This window comes from Pipra filicauda, unplaced genomic scaffold (genome assembly GCF_003945595.2).
Source record: "Pipra filicauda isolate LSUMZ 115617 unplaced genomic scaffold, ASM394559v2 scaffold24_size8852520_pilon, whole genome shotgun sequence".
NCBI lineage: Eukaryota > Metazoa > Chordata > Aves > Passeriformes > Pipridae > Pipra > Pipra filicauda.
In genome coordinates, this window is record NW_024104365.1 from 4992496 (window position 1) to 5008007 (window position 15512).

A 15512-nucleotide genomic window follows, 5' to 3' on the forward strand; every position below is an offset into this window, starting at 1 on the left:
TTGGACATAAGGAGGAATTTTTTTTTTTTACAGTGAAGGTGGTGAGGCACTGGAATAAGTTGCCCAGAGAAGTTGTGGATGCCCACTTCATGGGAAGTTTTCAAGGCCGGGGGTTGGGGTTTTGAGCAACCTGGTCTAGTGAAAGGTGTCTCTGTCCATGCAGGAGGGTTGAACTAGATGATCTCTGAAGGTCCCTTCTAACTCAAAACATCCCAAGATTCTGATTTTATGTATTTTAGTGCAGTTTATTGAACAGAAGCTCCTGATTCTCCTACCTGTTCTGACTGGATTTTTGAGACTATTCTGGCATACTCTTATCCTACTTTCTCAACATAAAACACACAGATAGCCTTGAAGGATTGTCATTCCAGGCACGATGGGTCGATAATTAAAAGATTAGTGTTTCTTCTACTTTAAATCTTTATAACTAGGTATCTTCATTTTCAATTCTGTCATAAGATCTGTGGACAGAACTGGCTCTAAACTCTATTTAATTAAATTACTAATAAAAGGAATCTCATTATAAATAAGCTCATGTTTTCATAACTAGGTAAGACAGTAAATTTGATTCTTCAAGCAAGGACATGGATACACTGCTCTAATTAATTAGTGGAGAAACAAACTAAAACTATCATCTCTATCATCTCTCCTTTTTATAGCTTCACCTCTAATGTCTGGAAAATCTCAAAAAAACAGACCAGAGGGGTAAGTAAATGGGCATGCTATATAAAGATTCCATGGGAGAGCTACAGTAACTGATACAACTAAAAAGAAGATTTATCAGTGGACAAACTGAAAAAAAAGTTACAGATGAGGAACACACACAAATCACTATTAATGAGTTCAATTAATGTAATAATCAGCCAAGTTCAATATAAAAGTCTGACAGTATCCAGATACAGTTTTGCCATATAATAGATCTTTCACCTCACATGGCCTTTAAAAGACACTTTTACCACTAATATGAGGTAGACACTAAAACTTCTAGAAATATTTTTAAGAAGTTCGGATGAGGAAGAAGATTTCCCCACAGATTACTGCTGAACAGTATGGAGTCTGTGTATAATGTGTAACTAAAGCCAAAGCATTTTGCCTTAATATATTACCAGCTTTTACATGATACAATAATGAAATACAATGCTAGAAAAGCTAAAAATACAATGCTATATTACTAGACTGTAAAATGTAATTAAAAATAGTTTTTAAAAATATTTCTTCTCAAAGATAATTATGGGAGAAGTTAACATCAAGTCATGAACAAACCTTAAAAGCCATCGTGAACAATGACAGAGTATCCAGAATTGTAAGGCAAACTTCGGTGGCAACATTTGCTTCAAGTAAAGACTGGTGAAGGACATCTGCATCTGAATGGCCATAGCCTACAGAAATTCCAAACGAAGTGTAAGTGCTGGATACACTCATTTAAATGTTTCCTATTTCCAAAAGACTTGATGAACTAGGAAAAGATTAACAAGTAAAAGCCTGACAGAAGTTAGTCTTCAATGCAGAAAAATAATTCATATTCATTTAAGTATTTTTCAAATATAGACATACAGTTATTCTAACATAATTTGCACGTGATCATAAAATATATTAAGTAAGAATGTCAACAATAGAAGCATTAAACAGCAGTTAAAACAATATGTGATATTTCAAATATATGTGTATACATACACAGGTGTATATATATATATAAAGATACAGTTAGATATATATATACACATATATATTCATAAAATAAGTACTGCAGTAGGATGAAGTTACAGCTGAAAATACATAATTTTGGTAATTTAGTGATGTTATAATGATCTCAAAGTTAATCACAAGTCAACCATGATGAAAATACAAAACAGTAAGAGCTGCAGGAATACAATCACCTACTTATATGCAGCTTAAGACCCAAGTAATGAATTCTGCACTTGTAGCAATACCATGTAATAGCTCTGTATTTAAGAAAAACATTCTATTGCTTCTAGCTCCATACTGTATTTTAATAATAAAAAAAAAACATATCCTGCTTCAGCACTTGTTATAATATGTCCCTTATGTTCCCTAACACCGGTCTTCAAGCACCAGGTTGACAAATGTGCCCAAGGTGCTTTATAAAAATTTGGTCTGGATCATGTTTATATGTTAGATTTATAGTCAACTTGGCATCACCAAATCAATTACATGGATGACAAACTTGCTGAGATCAAGGAAAGAATGGAAAAAATTACATATTCTTTTATAATGACCCCTGGCCACTTCTTTCTGCATCTTCTTGCTTCCCTGGCTAAACTACGCATGTATACCCATAACAGCCAGTTTCTTTAGATTTATATGTTGTTTCTTCAAGCAGAAAACTATACTGAAATTTCTCAGAGATAAGATATATCACTTACACCATTATTTCAGTTCTATTGATTGCTTAGATGATTAGAAAGGGAGAAAATAATTTGATAATTTACACTAACAGACAACTGTCTTGCCAAAGAATCTTGATTTTAGAAACAAGTAAAGCAACTATTTCCACCAGATACTTTCTTCCTTTATATATCCCATACAGAATACCCACAAGATTATTGAAGATCTGGACACTACTTTGGATACATGATACAGGCAGACTGACAACTAAACAAAACTAAAAGTTAGACAACAACAAGACCAAAGATATAAAAATCAATTTCACACTTGACTGACTTTTACAGCAACATATTTTCAATTCGTAAAACCTCGGTCAATACAAGGTGCAATATCCTGATATTCATTAAATGTCCATTAAAAAAACCTCTATTATCATTTTACACAAAATTATGTGAATGAGACACCTTCCCTCATAATTTCCTTCAGATGGAAAAGAAAAGAAAGTTTCTTTTTACATAAGCATGCATTTATTAAAATCTTTCAGCTCGCTGTTTCCTAAAAAAAATCAGTTCTAAAAAAATCGAGTTCTAAAAGTATGAAATCTCTTTGCACAGGGATGTGTGATTTCCCAGAGATTCTTTTCTAAGAATTGGTTTTTATCTACAGACTATTGTACTGTATTGAATGTGTAGGCACATAGTGTAAAAGCTTTCTTCTGCATATCAACAATCATACAGAAATTATGATATAGCAGCAGTAGACTGATTGCAAAAAGAAAAAAGTAATTTGCACAGCTATATACTTGTCTGACATTTTTAAAAGCAAGCAATTTAATTTCTTATATTTAAAGAGATGTGATAATGCATTTATGAACAGATGTTTTGTGGGATTTTTTTTTTCCAGTTTTACACAAGCCTGTGATAAGTCTTCTGCAATTAGGCTAGCTATATAATATATTATATTATAACATAATATAATATATTATATATATAAAAATTATATTATATTATAACATAATATAATTGCTTTATATTATGGATAAAGAGCTAAAAGATTTTAAGAGACAGTCAGATATGCTTTGGGAAATCAAAGAATGAACACAGTGAACATACAGTTAACTCAAATAATTGTTTTCCTGCACGCAATTCTGTTCAGTACCAGTGTTGTATTTTACTGGATTAGTCAACCAGTTTCATTGTTTTTTGAAGCTGAAAATTGAAAAATGGTGCTTTAGAATATTTTATATACAGTATACTTTGCAATTTAGAAGCAGCATGTTTGAAAAGATAGGCCAGAAGCAGATTTAGTTTTTAATACAGCAGTCTTATACAAGCTGACTTCAACCTGATTAAATCTTACCATTGTCTACAGAAATTCCAAGAATACTTGATATCTTTCTCACACTGAAAACAGAAAAATCACTTCATTATTGGACGCTTTTTCACTTCCAGACAAACCAAATCATGGGCTCACAATCTTCGTAGAAATTCTAAGAAACTTACTTCTCTTAGGGGATGTCAAAACATGGAGATATGGTCCAAGTGTATATATTTACTTGTAGACTAGTAATTCATAAGACCAAGTGGGAGGAAAACAATGAACTTAATAAAGCAAATAGGAAAAAAAAGAAGTAAATTTTGTAACAACGTGAAGCACAATTTTGAAGTGTATATAATTTTAAAAAACTATCAGTTTTAAAATACACTGTAGTTAACCATGCTCCATGTTATGGCATCAGCCAGCACTGATTGTTCTATCATAAAGCCGAGAACAGACCATCGACTGCTTGCAGCTACTCATTTGACCTAGAACAGTAAAAGTCATTGAAACGCACTGGTATGGCTCTGGGACCTGTCTCTGGTGTTGTGGTACTGGTTGAGGACGATGAATGTTATCATGTCATGAGACTTACTGTGGTTAAAAGTGAGAGAGTTATCCAGGCTGCTCAGCTGCTGCAATCTGGCATGCATCATTCCTGTTCTGTTACGGGAAACAGGCAATGTCTGAGATTTTCGATCATGAACTATGGATCCTAACCCCTCCTGGTTCCTGCAAGATGGGTGAAATGGGATAGAAGCAAAAGTTAGACGTGTCAAACTGCGGCAAGACAGGAAGTGTTGTTAGTTAAGCACAAGAAGTTTTATAGAGAGATTCATAATGCAACCTATTTACTGTTTTCTTTATAAAACAAAAATAGGTAGCTTAAAAAAAAGCATTACAGCAAACTCTTAAAACCTCAAAGCATGAAAGCAAAAGCACACAAGCAGTCACTCTTGAAGCGCAAAATTTACTTCAGAGCTTTTGAAAATAAAAATTTTATTGAGAACATAAATATTCTGAAAATATTCAGAACCCAAAACTGAATTCTCTATTTTGATTGCAAAAATTTTAGCAAAAAAGTTAGAAGGACACATGGCAGCAAAATTAGAAAGCACACATGCAACAGGAGAGCAGGAGTTAACTGAGATGTTATCATGTACTTCTTACCCAAGCAGGAAGGGAGAAGAGCCATAGACTTTGTTAAATTTGCAGCAATCAAATGAAGAAAACAGAAAAGTGATCTGTGTTAGCAATCAGTACAGCCTAACTTTGTATTGTGTACCACCACCAGAGCTGATGAAAAATGAAAACCAGTGCTTGAACCACAGAATTCCCTGTTCCCTTTCATTCTGTCATTTGTGTATTTTAGGAGCGCGTGCATTCAGTGTAATGACAATGTGAAAGACTAGAAAGCCACATTTACTGGGAAAATTCAGTATTTCTGCAGAACACCAGATGATTTCAATAGCTTAACATTTTCAGTGTTAACATGCAGCACACAGACCAGGTGATCAGTAAACAAACAGGAAGTGTGATAGTGTCTTCTACACAACTAGTCAAACAAATTAGTTGGAATAATTTTTACAAAAAGACTGAAAATTACAGACTCCTCTAAATCCAGAGTTTGGAGTACATATGAATACAAAGGAAACAATCAAAACCTTAACAAAGCCAGATTTATTTTTTATTTTTTTTAGGTTATGTGAACAGAGATGAGATTTTTGTTTTCTGAAAAATCTCCAAGGAGATAGTCAAGTTTGTAGAAAGAGATTCACATATCTAAATTAAAAACTAAAAAGCTAACATTATAGTTAGAATGCTTTACCACTCAAAGTCAACATCAACTTTCTCACTGATTTCAAGAAGTCCAGTACTTTAACCCCACCAGTATAACAGTACTATTATGTCAACTAAATGCAAGGCCTAAACAAGTTGCTATATTTTACTCTATTAAAAATTATTTTGTATAAAAAACCACGTTAATGTAAAGATATTAAAATAATTTAATAAAAGTTTCTGACTCCTACAGATTTTCCTTGGATTTCAAATCGAGAAACAGCAGCGTTGGAATGTTCACTAATCACCTTACAGTAAAAACACTATATAAATAAAATTTCTAAACCATTTCAATGTACATGGTTTTATGGTCACGTGAATAAATGAAACAAATCATAAAATTTCTTTCCCAAAGAGACTATTTCAAGGAAAAAATGCGGTAAAAGATAGCATTTAAGGGATGGATTTTAAAGTAATTGATGATAAACACCACACAGATCATTCCTAAAAAGATACCATAGTTTCAGACAGGATACAGATTTGTTAATAGAGTAACAAGTTACTTACTTCAAACTGTTACATATCATTTCACAGTAACTTTTCTACTCCTGCAATTTATTTGTAACAGAGATTCAAAGCATATTATACTCACTATTATTCTTAGTGAACAAGACAGTGAAATTTAAATTCCACACAGTACCTGGCTATGTATCGTTTTCCCATGTACTGGAACTGATGTAAGCATACTCTGCAGAGAACACATAGGTCAGAGAAGCAACACTTGAAACAATCTCTTCTAGATTTATGTACATTTGAATTATTCAACTATTATTTTTAACTTTAAACTCCTAGGTCATAAAACCTCTTTATTTCTCCCACCCTTAAAATTCTCTTCCAGTCCCCAAGCCAAGGAATGGTAAACATGGCTCTTCTGAAATCAGTCACAGATGGTTGGTGTTTTTTGGCAAACTGGGATTGACAGCAAAAGGCACATAAAACTGCCTCCAGAGCACACCTATCTCAAACCTCTGAATCAAAACCACTAGCACGAGTCTAACAGTGACAAGGGGGAAGGGTTAAATGGTTAAAAAAAAAACCACCTTGGAAAACTGTAAACATCAAGTGCTCCATATCCTCTATAGATTTTTAATACTTATAGAGAAGAAAGGTTTAGTCCTGAGTCTCACAGATAAAATTTCATTATGCGAGACATGGCCCACAGTTACAGTTATTTACAGGAAGCCAGGGCAAGTAACATGAAGGAGAGAAGCAAAGAGATAACTAGACATTACATACATAACACAGATTTTGCAAAATGTGTATAAGGGTTAAAAATAAGGGCAAAACATTTTGCTTCCTACCCCGGTCTAAACTCTCTTGGTTACAGACTGGCTTTTTCTGTTTTGTTGGGTTTTATTTAAGGTCTCCAGATTCCAGAATAATAACAGGGTTTCTGAAAGAACTATTTTTCTAAAAGGAATACAGTTTTACAATAAGAAGATGATAAAGACAAATTCCCAACAATAATTAATAATCTATGCTACTGGTAAGTCCACAACACTAATGACCAATAAACTAAAAGTCATACTTTCAAATCAAGAAAACTGGTGTGAATGGAACCTGCAATACTAATTTTATTTTACTCTTTTCACACTGTAAGCAATTATTCTGATAATACAGAACAGTTAACGCAACTTCCATTGTTCCTCAGGCAAGAATGTTCTAGAAGTTCTTCTTTAAAGTGTAAATCCAAACTGAAAGCCAGTTTTCAGGCTCTCTCTTCCATGTGCCAGTTGTGAATGAGAGATAAGACTGGCAAATAATAACTTCCACACAGCTCCATTTTATACTCAGACCTTTAGTAGCTCTAGCTGTCTCCAAACTGTAAAATCAAAACGCAGTTTGCCTCTGAAAACTTGTCATTCTATTAAAAAACTAACCTCAATTTACCCTTTGGATATCTCCTTGTCTTTTTAGATTCTATGTTTTTCAGAAAAAGTTCTCTGCATGGTGAGTACCTACATATCATTCTCTTACTAGTGTAATGAGAAACTATTGTAATGACCTTACTAATAAAAAGCATGATCAAAATGAATTTAATTTGCATTGGCAAAATACTCTAAGAATTGGGAGAGGTATGAGCCTTGTTCCTGCTCTAGTTTAAGGAACTGTGGTATCATCCACTTCACTACAAATTTTATTCTGTATTCCATGTACTACTACTGTGATGGAAATATTCTTTTATAATTAGTAATTTGAGATTACTGATTTGATCCCAACCACTCCTGTCCAGCCCTTAAATAATAAAAATTTAATGTCAAAATACTGATATACAGTTTCTACCTCAGGCTTGAGTCTACCAAGTAGACTCATTAACTTGTTTGGTTCTGTCTCTAGTACAATCAATATCACACCAGATGTATTCAAATAATGAGTTAAAATTACCTACAATGTATTCCTGAGAGAGATCCTGACTAGCACATTCCATAACATAATTAAAAACTGATATTACATTGAGCCTCTACTACAGAAACAAGGGAAAGCAGTCCAGTGAAACAAGCAGAAATGCTTCTGTGGTACATCACTTCAAGCAAACACTGCCTTCTTCACTTTTTATTAATGTATCAGTCAGTTCTCAAGAACAAACACACTGAGTGTGCATAGAGATGGAGTGTAGCCATTGATAACAAATACTAGATTCATCCTATATCTCTTCCCTTACAGAACAGCAGAAGACACAAGAGGAATGCTAGGAGGATGGTTCTGAAGTTACAGAATTCAATTCACTTTGATACGCAACCATATAAATTCAGCAGTTAAGATTACAAAGATGCATTTTAATGCAGACAGGTAACAAGACAGTTGGTACCTCTTCCATGAGCACAGCAATATTCTGAGCACTACTTGCTGTTTAGGATCTTCCCGAGATCCCTTATCTATAGTCTAATTCCAGAGATTATCGTGGAACTGGACAGACATGCAATTGTGCACATCACATTAAGGACTTCTGAACAGATCAAGATGGTCTTACTTAAAGAAAAAAAAAACAACAAAAAAACCCCCATATACACACACTTATAATCACACTCCTGCTTTTAGCAGCATAGTGAAATGTACAATTTAATGACAAGCACAACAAAAAACTTACTCTGTAATCGTGAAAAAGTCCATGAGTTCAGATTTTGTAGCCTTGTTCCAATATGTAAACAACGCGTCTAGGAAAATGAAAAATATTAAAAACAAGATAATGGCAGCAAACACAAAAAAAATTAAATACAAGAGTTAACATAAGTTCTTAGTTTTCAGATGCTGAGGATTCAGAGAATCTAGAACTGGCTTGCAGGGCACAGATAACAATTACTATTTAAAGTTTTCCTTGAAGATGATCATATAAATTCACGTATCAATTCTCCAAATGAATGTCTACAATATGATTTTATCTAATCCATAATATACAATTTCATATTTTAAATAGTAATAATTGTATAGTCCATAGTGATTGTGGTGTTATAAAAATATAAGACTTCAGAATACTTTTGACTGTTAGTCCTATAGCATGATTCTCTACAGATCAGTCTAAACATTTTTTAAATGCAAATTTACGATTTCTTCTTTCTTTAATTTATGATGTTTTACTATGAATAGTCAGCACAGGTTTCAGTTTTTCCTTCCACAATTTTCAAAAATGGCTACATATGTTCTACAAAGCATGCAGTTGCATAGCCAAGACCTGGTCTCTTTTGCTAAAAATGTTCAAAATTAACTAAAAAATTCAAAATTATTACAGAAATGTGTGACAAAGTCTATTTGACACTTGTTCTTTTCCAGGAGAACTGAGACCAAAAAAATCCCCACTGTGGTTTAAAATTGAATATCCAAGAAAATATGATAACTCCTTACATATTCTACAGTGTAAAATAGTGAAAAATATATTTGTGAGTTTTATTATTCTTTGTAATTAAATTATATATAATAATATCAATGTAATTACATGAAAATCTAATGGTGTGATTGGATATTGAATATTTATTAACTTTTCAATACTCATTCTTGATTAACAGGTGTAATAAATTAGAGTTCAAGTACTACATAAACTTGAATTTTAAAAATTAACAACCAAATAGGCACAGAGAATGAATTAACTACTTTTGACAGCACAAACTGAAAAAGTCAACGTTTTTAGTACAGATAGGGATGATCCTAGCAAAAAAGTAAGATGTGCCATTCATGCAGTATTTCTATATATTTGTACCCTTTTCCAGGATAATATGACTCTTTCAAAAATTCAATGGATCATCCAAAAACATCCCAGGAGAATGAAAAACCCAGAATAATATCCCCATTCCAGAAATGGAAATATACACAGTAATCAAATAATTTGGTTCCTTGTCATACAGGAAGTTCTACAGAATGGAGGAACGGACCAGCTCGAGACACTTCCAGAGAACAATGAATTATTCTTCATCTCCATTTTTCAGACCAAATTGTACACTTGCACACAAATACTCACTTTCCTAACAAGTCCTTTAGTTAGCCTCTCATTTAAAAGAAATAATGAGTATGTAAGGCTTACAAGGTTTCTTTCAGTCAGAGTTTAATTTGAGCAATCATACATATTTGTAAAATGCAGCACATCATGGTACCTACACCTAAAATATTCTGCTGATTTTGAAAACTTATCACTTTGAATTTATAAAAAACAGGTGGAATTACCTACCATCTGACATGCTTCTTAAAATGTGAAGGAAACACATGAGCAGACTTTTGATCTCTGCTTGATCAAGTTTGTCGTATCGAACAACAGAACTTCCTAAAGTGCTGCTCTGTTGGTTCTGAAAAGAAAACAGATGTATTTTGGCTGAAGAGTTTTTAAACTGATAATAAACTAAAATGATTTCAATTGTTTTGAATTCCTGCAACAGAAAAAGGATCTCAGAATGGAGACAAAAATGTTTCATGAAGCCAGGTCACTAAAACACACGTTACACACATGAAGTATACCAAATTAAGCCTCTTTGCCTTTGTCTATTTAAATTCCTTTTTTGTATGACTTTTTCCCCCAGAAAGAGGAATAAGAGGAAAAGTTACCTAACACTGTTTATTAATCAAGTTAATTATACATAGGCACTCATACTGTAGAAATCAAGCATGCCCCTGCTGCTTAGATTAAATACTTTAAAAATAAATGCTAATGTCAGGTGATACATATATGCTCCTTTGCTTTTGGAGACACTTTATCCTGAACTGTAGACAGGCCTGCCTCTACAAAATTCCTTCCATTTAAAGATGTAAGAACCTCAAGGAAAACATACATAAATAGCAATAATATGCATTCTGGAAGATTAATTACTACTAAGTAACTTACTCTTGTCCTCCTTCCCTTCCCCCATAAAAAAACCAAACAAAAAACCCAAACCAAACCAAAACCCTCTCCCTGCTTCATTTTTTTTAATACAATTACTATACTTGTGGGAAGTCTATCAGCAATGCTGAACACTGTCATCTGTCCAAAAAGAAAAAAACTCTATAACTGATCTTTCAAAATGTGTACCACAAAAAAACCCTGAAAAATAAAAATGTGAAAATAGATAAACTGAACTTTTGGCAAAGACTTATCTGTAAAAGAATAATTTCCACACAATCCAGTGTTACAAAATCCTCAGCATGAAACTTTTAAAGACATACTATATAAATGTTAGCTTAAAATATAGATTATGTTCTTTTAAGTGCCTAATTCTCACATTCAATAAGCCACTTATGCAAACCGAAAATGAATGAGACGTTTAATAAGTTTTCTGTAAAGTCCACAGTCTGGTATAATTGATCTGTGCAACTCTTTGGTTTCTACAGTTGGCCTCATGACCTTTTTCAGGATGCATACCAGTGTTGGAAGAAATTCTTTGCATCAAAATTAGAAAAAATAAAAATACAAATATAGTCTCAAGAGAGAAAAGCACTTGGTTTCTAAAACAAAGTGAGAAGTGCCAGTACCTCAAGGGCAGAACAACCCTTCTAAGAATACTCCTCACTGAAAGCAGGAGACATGCTAATCCATGAAGGAACACTTCACAGCAATCACATCCATTGACTGCTGAGCCCTTTAATGCATTCTGTGCTGTCCTGAAACAATCTGTGTAAATCTGTCCTGTACTAGTCACTGAATGGATGCACAGTAAAACTGAATATGAAACTATAAAGAATATCAGCCAGAAGTTATTCAGAAGGAAATGGACACCTCTATAAGCCTGATTAGTGCAGATTCTAAAGACCCCAAGACCAAAATCTTTGAAACATCTCTGGTGAACAAGAAGGTGCTACTATACAGCTTTAAGGATACTATAATGGAGCAGGCAATTAATGGGTGACAGAGCAGGAATAGAATTTGTGTTTCCTAGACTTTCAGAAAAGGTCCAGAGCATTACATAATATTCCCACTAGAATAGCTGAACATGTACATGGATAAAACTAGGACTACAGCTACTCAGAAGCTTAATTTAAAATCATGCCAGTAACCTACAAAGTATGCACATATTAATATAGAAATTGATATACTTCCAGTCTATTCTGATTCCACAAGTATAGTGCTACAGGTTATTCTGAAAGAAAATTAGAACAAAAACATGGCTTTTCAGTAATGGTATCAAGCAATGAGCAAAAACTTGAACATGCACTGAACATCTGATCTACTAGAAAGAAAGTTCAGAAAGCAACAAATAAAAAGCCAGGATCAAGTATTATTTGGGAAAAATATTAACAGCATGCAAAACACAAATCCTGTGTTACCTAAATTGGTAGACCAGAGCAGAATTTTCAAAGGATGCTGACTCCTTTGAAAACCCTTTTACTTGGTAAAAACACCACAAGTTAGTAATTAACAGCATGACAACTAAGTAATAGATGACAGCATTGCCATTTAGCAACAGTGTATATTTAAGATACTTCTTAATTACCTTGGTCAAGGACCCCAAGACTCAAATTCTGCAAATATTTAAACTGATCGGATTTTTATACTTAAACTAAATCACGTGCATGAACTACTCCAGGTTTGACATTTAAACATATTTTACATAGTTAAATTGAATATATTGGGTTTGAGTTTCAACTGTTGCAAAGAAGCGGCAAAACTACTGACCACACACTTCACTCAGAAGCTTAACTATACCAAGCACAAAAAACAGATACTTCTTGTAACTGAAGAGAGAAAGTAGTATGCAAAATTTTCTCTGGCAAAGCTGGAATTGTCAGAAGTGAAAAATCCATAGTAACACGGTTTTTCTTTGCAGGGTGAGAATTTTCTTCTTCTTCTCCATTTGGGCATATAGCATGAGCAGAGTGCCTTCTGAGAAGCTTCTCTCTCTGCCACACGAAGGCATGTCAGAGTCAAGGGGAAAGAGTTAACATGTTGTGACTTGCACAACAACCTCTAAGAAAATGAAACGTGAGCAGTATCAACACAAACTCTAGAAAGACACAACTGAATACCTCATAGCTACTGCAGCCAGAACTCCTAATTTGTAACAGCTTTAAAGTGAAATGATTTAGAAAAGTCAAACTAATATAAAAGAAATCACCCAGAGAAAGCACAGCAACTACTTTTTCAGCCTTTTAAAAATGCCAAGTATATTGTGAACAGGATGGAGTGATGGTCTCCACAAAATCAAAGAAGCTGTCCTAACTACAATTTGGTCCCCTCAAGTAAAATTCAATATGCTTTATCTAGTACCTTTCTCTATCTAAGGAAAAAACAACTGCTTGCTTATGTCTCTACATTGAAAATCTGTTTCTATTTTCTGCAGAACAGCTTAATAAATGCAATGCAAAAGGAGTTCACAAGATAATTATTTCGCAAAAGAAAACCTTACATAAAATACTGCTCTGAAGTTATTCCAGAAAGATTATTCACAATGGACATCAGAGAACTTAACTCTTATGAGAATTAGGACAAAATTTTAGGAATATGCTTTTGGGTTTTATTTTGGTTTGGGTTTTTTTACCTTGTCAAGAGAATTGCTCTTGTCACTTTGTCTTTCTGGGAGACTGTTTCCTGAGTCTGTACTTATAAGAGATCCTCTTGAGTCAGCGTTCCTCACACTATTAATATTTGGAGTAGATGTGGTGTATGGGGAAGCTAAAAAAACAAACAAACCACAACCCCAAACAATATAAAAACCTCAAATAATACATATACTGACAAAAGTCACTCCACAGTTTAGTCAGACTTTTCAAATCACCATATATATATATTTTTTTTAAGAAAGTAAATAATGAACTCTATTTAGTTACTTTTAATGAAGACAAACTTATTTGAGAGTTTCAGCAAATTATATATGTATACTTATACACACAGACTTATGTACTACATACACACATCCGTAAAAACCATATACAGCAACATATACATGCTTCCATGAAGCCTATTTTAAAAACTCCCCTTTCCCATTTTTCAACTCTTTTTCTGTTTAATTGACTAGTAAGTGTCATAGCTAATTACAGCAGACAACACCAAATAGAAAAACGCATTAAGAAGACAGACAAGAGGATGCCCAGGTGCATAAACAAAATCACCACTTAGAGGTGATCTCTAACACCATGTACAAAACTGCAGATTATGGCACTCCTGCCGTAAGTGACTAAGGCTAGTCTTGTCTCCAATTTCTCTGCAGCAAGACAAGAACTATCACCTCTGAGAGGAGAGAAAAGGAGCATCACTTCAAGAATTAGCTTTTGTTTCATGTGGAAAAGCAAATCCTAAAGATCCCAAATGACAGAAGTCATGTACAGACTGAAATCTGACCCACGCTAAGCTGTTTACTCCATTAGGTTCAAGTACACATGCATAAAGCAACCAAAGCTGGACAAAATATTTATTTCTGATAATTAATGAAAAAGGAAACCAGTTCCTTTTAATTACTATATTTTTTAAGTGCTTACCGATGCCAGAGATAACACCAAAGAGATCTTTAGGAAGATTGTTATCCAACGTGTTTCCTGATTTTTGTGGTGTTACTAACTGACTTGCAGTTGGCAAAATCTGTGCATCATCCTTTGCGCTCTGTTTGGAAAAGAGAGAAAAATGTGACTATTTTCCTACATAATTGATGCATCTTCCAGAGAAGTATTTGTTATATATTTCTTCCTTAAATTTTAATTTCTATTAAATATGCTCTAAAGAACGGAATAAGATATTCAGGTATTTGCACAACCTTGGGATAGCCTAAAATTTATGATACCTCAGGAAACATGGAAGAAATGAGTATTCCACTGAATTTTAAACACTATAAAACAGATATTTCAAAAAGACTCAAAATAATTTTATTTCAAACACCCAAATATTTCTCTTGTTGTAAGAGTTTTGGAATTTTTTTTCTTAATACCAAATGGAACATAGCAAGATATGAACAAAATAAAATACATAAATAATTAAATCTGAGATTCAGTAATTGTATGCAACCATAATATATCAACATATACCCTTCATAAATTCCACTTTAATTAATTCTCCTGTAGCCCTCTTACACTACAAGTCTTCCAAAAGTGCACTCTTTAAGGTTAAATTCTTCTCTAATTTCTAGAAAATTAACCATTTTTTGTGGTCCTTTTGTTTCAGTGTTGGACAGAATTGAAAAACTGCAGAATTCTGAAGCTTATGAAACTCTTTGTTTGCTAGGAGTACATAGTGTTTCATATACATGTTACCATTAAAATATGATAACAATAATTCAGAATACCAAATAGAAATGGTCACTCACATTGCTGGAAGGGTTAACAGGAAATGGAGACACATCTTTAACATTGATTCGCTGAACATTTTCTATAAGCAGTCCAAAGAGCGGCAAATACATAGTGGCTATTCTTGCTTGATGACCCTAAACAGAGTTTAGCACTTCATTAAAAAAATTCCAGTTTTAATTTTCAATCACTAATTAGTTTTAATCTATTCATTCCCACATTACTAAAAAAGAGCATTTAATAAATATTTGCCCACATTCACAAGTTCATAAATGACAAAAGCAGTGATCATCACTGTATTTCATTCTAAATTACAGAAGATCAGTAAGTTTTATTTACTG

The 15512-nt window shown here is 33.3% G+C and overlaps 1 protein-coding gene across 19 annotated transcripts in view; it reads right to left on the reverse strand.

The window, feature by feature from the left end:
- Positions 1-15512, reverse strand: part of DOCK9 (dedicator of cytokinesis 9) — a 114627-nt gene that overhangs the window by 20610 nt on the left and 78505 nt on the right. For 5 of the 19 annotated variants that reach the window (XM_039381957.1, XM_039381955.1, XM_039381961.1 and 2 more), the window contains exons 32-40: positions 15192-15308; positions 14374-14494; positions 13437-13570; positions 12625-12798; positions 10160-10274; positions 8591-8657; positions 6143-6190; positions 4259-4395; positions 1264-1379 (exon numbers count right to left, since the gene is read on the reverse strand). In XM_039381957.1, coding sequence (XP_039237891.1) covers positions 1264-1379; positions 4259-4395; positions 6143-6190; positions 8591-8657; positions 10160-10274; positions 12625-12798; positions 13437-13570; positions 14374-14494; positions 15192-15308 — 1029 coding nt within the window. Of the gene's footprint in view, positions 1-1263; positions 1380-3705; positions 3750-4258; positions 4396-6142; positions 6191-8590; positions 8658-10159; positions 10275-12624; positions 12799-13436; positions 13571-14373; positions 14495-15191; positions 15309-15512 lie in introns of all 19 variants that reach the window. The other 14 variants (XM_027741019.2, XM_027741021.2, XM_027741026.2 and 11 more) reach the window with 5 other exon arrangements.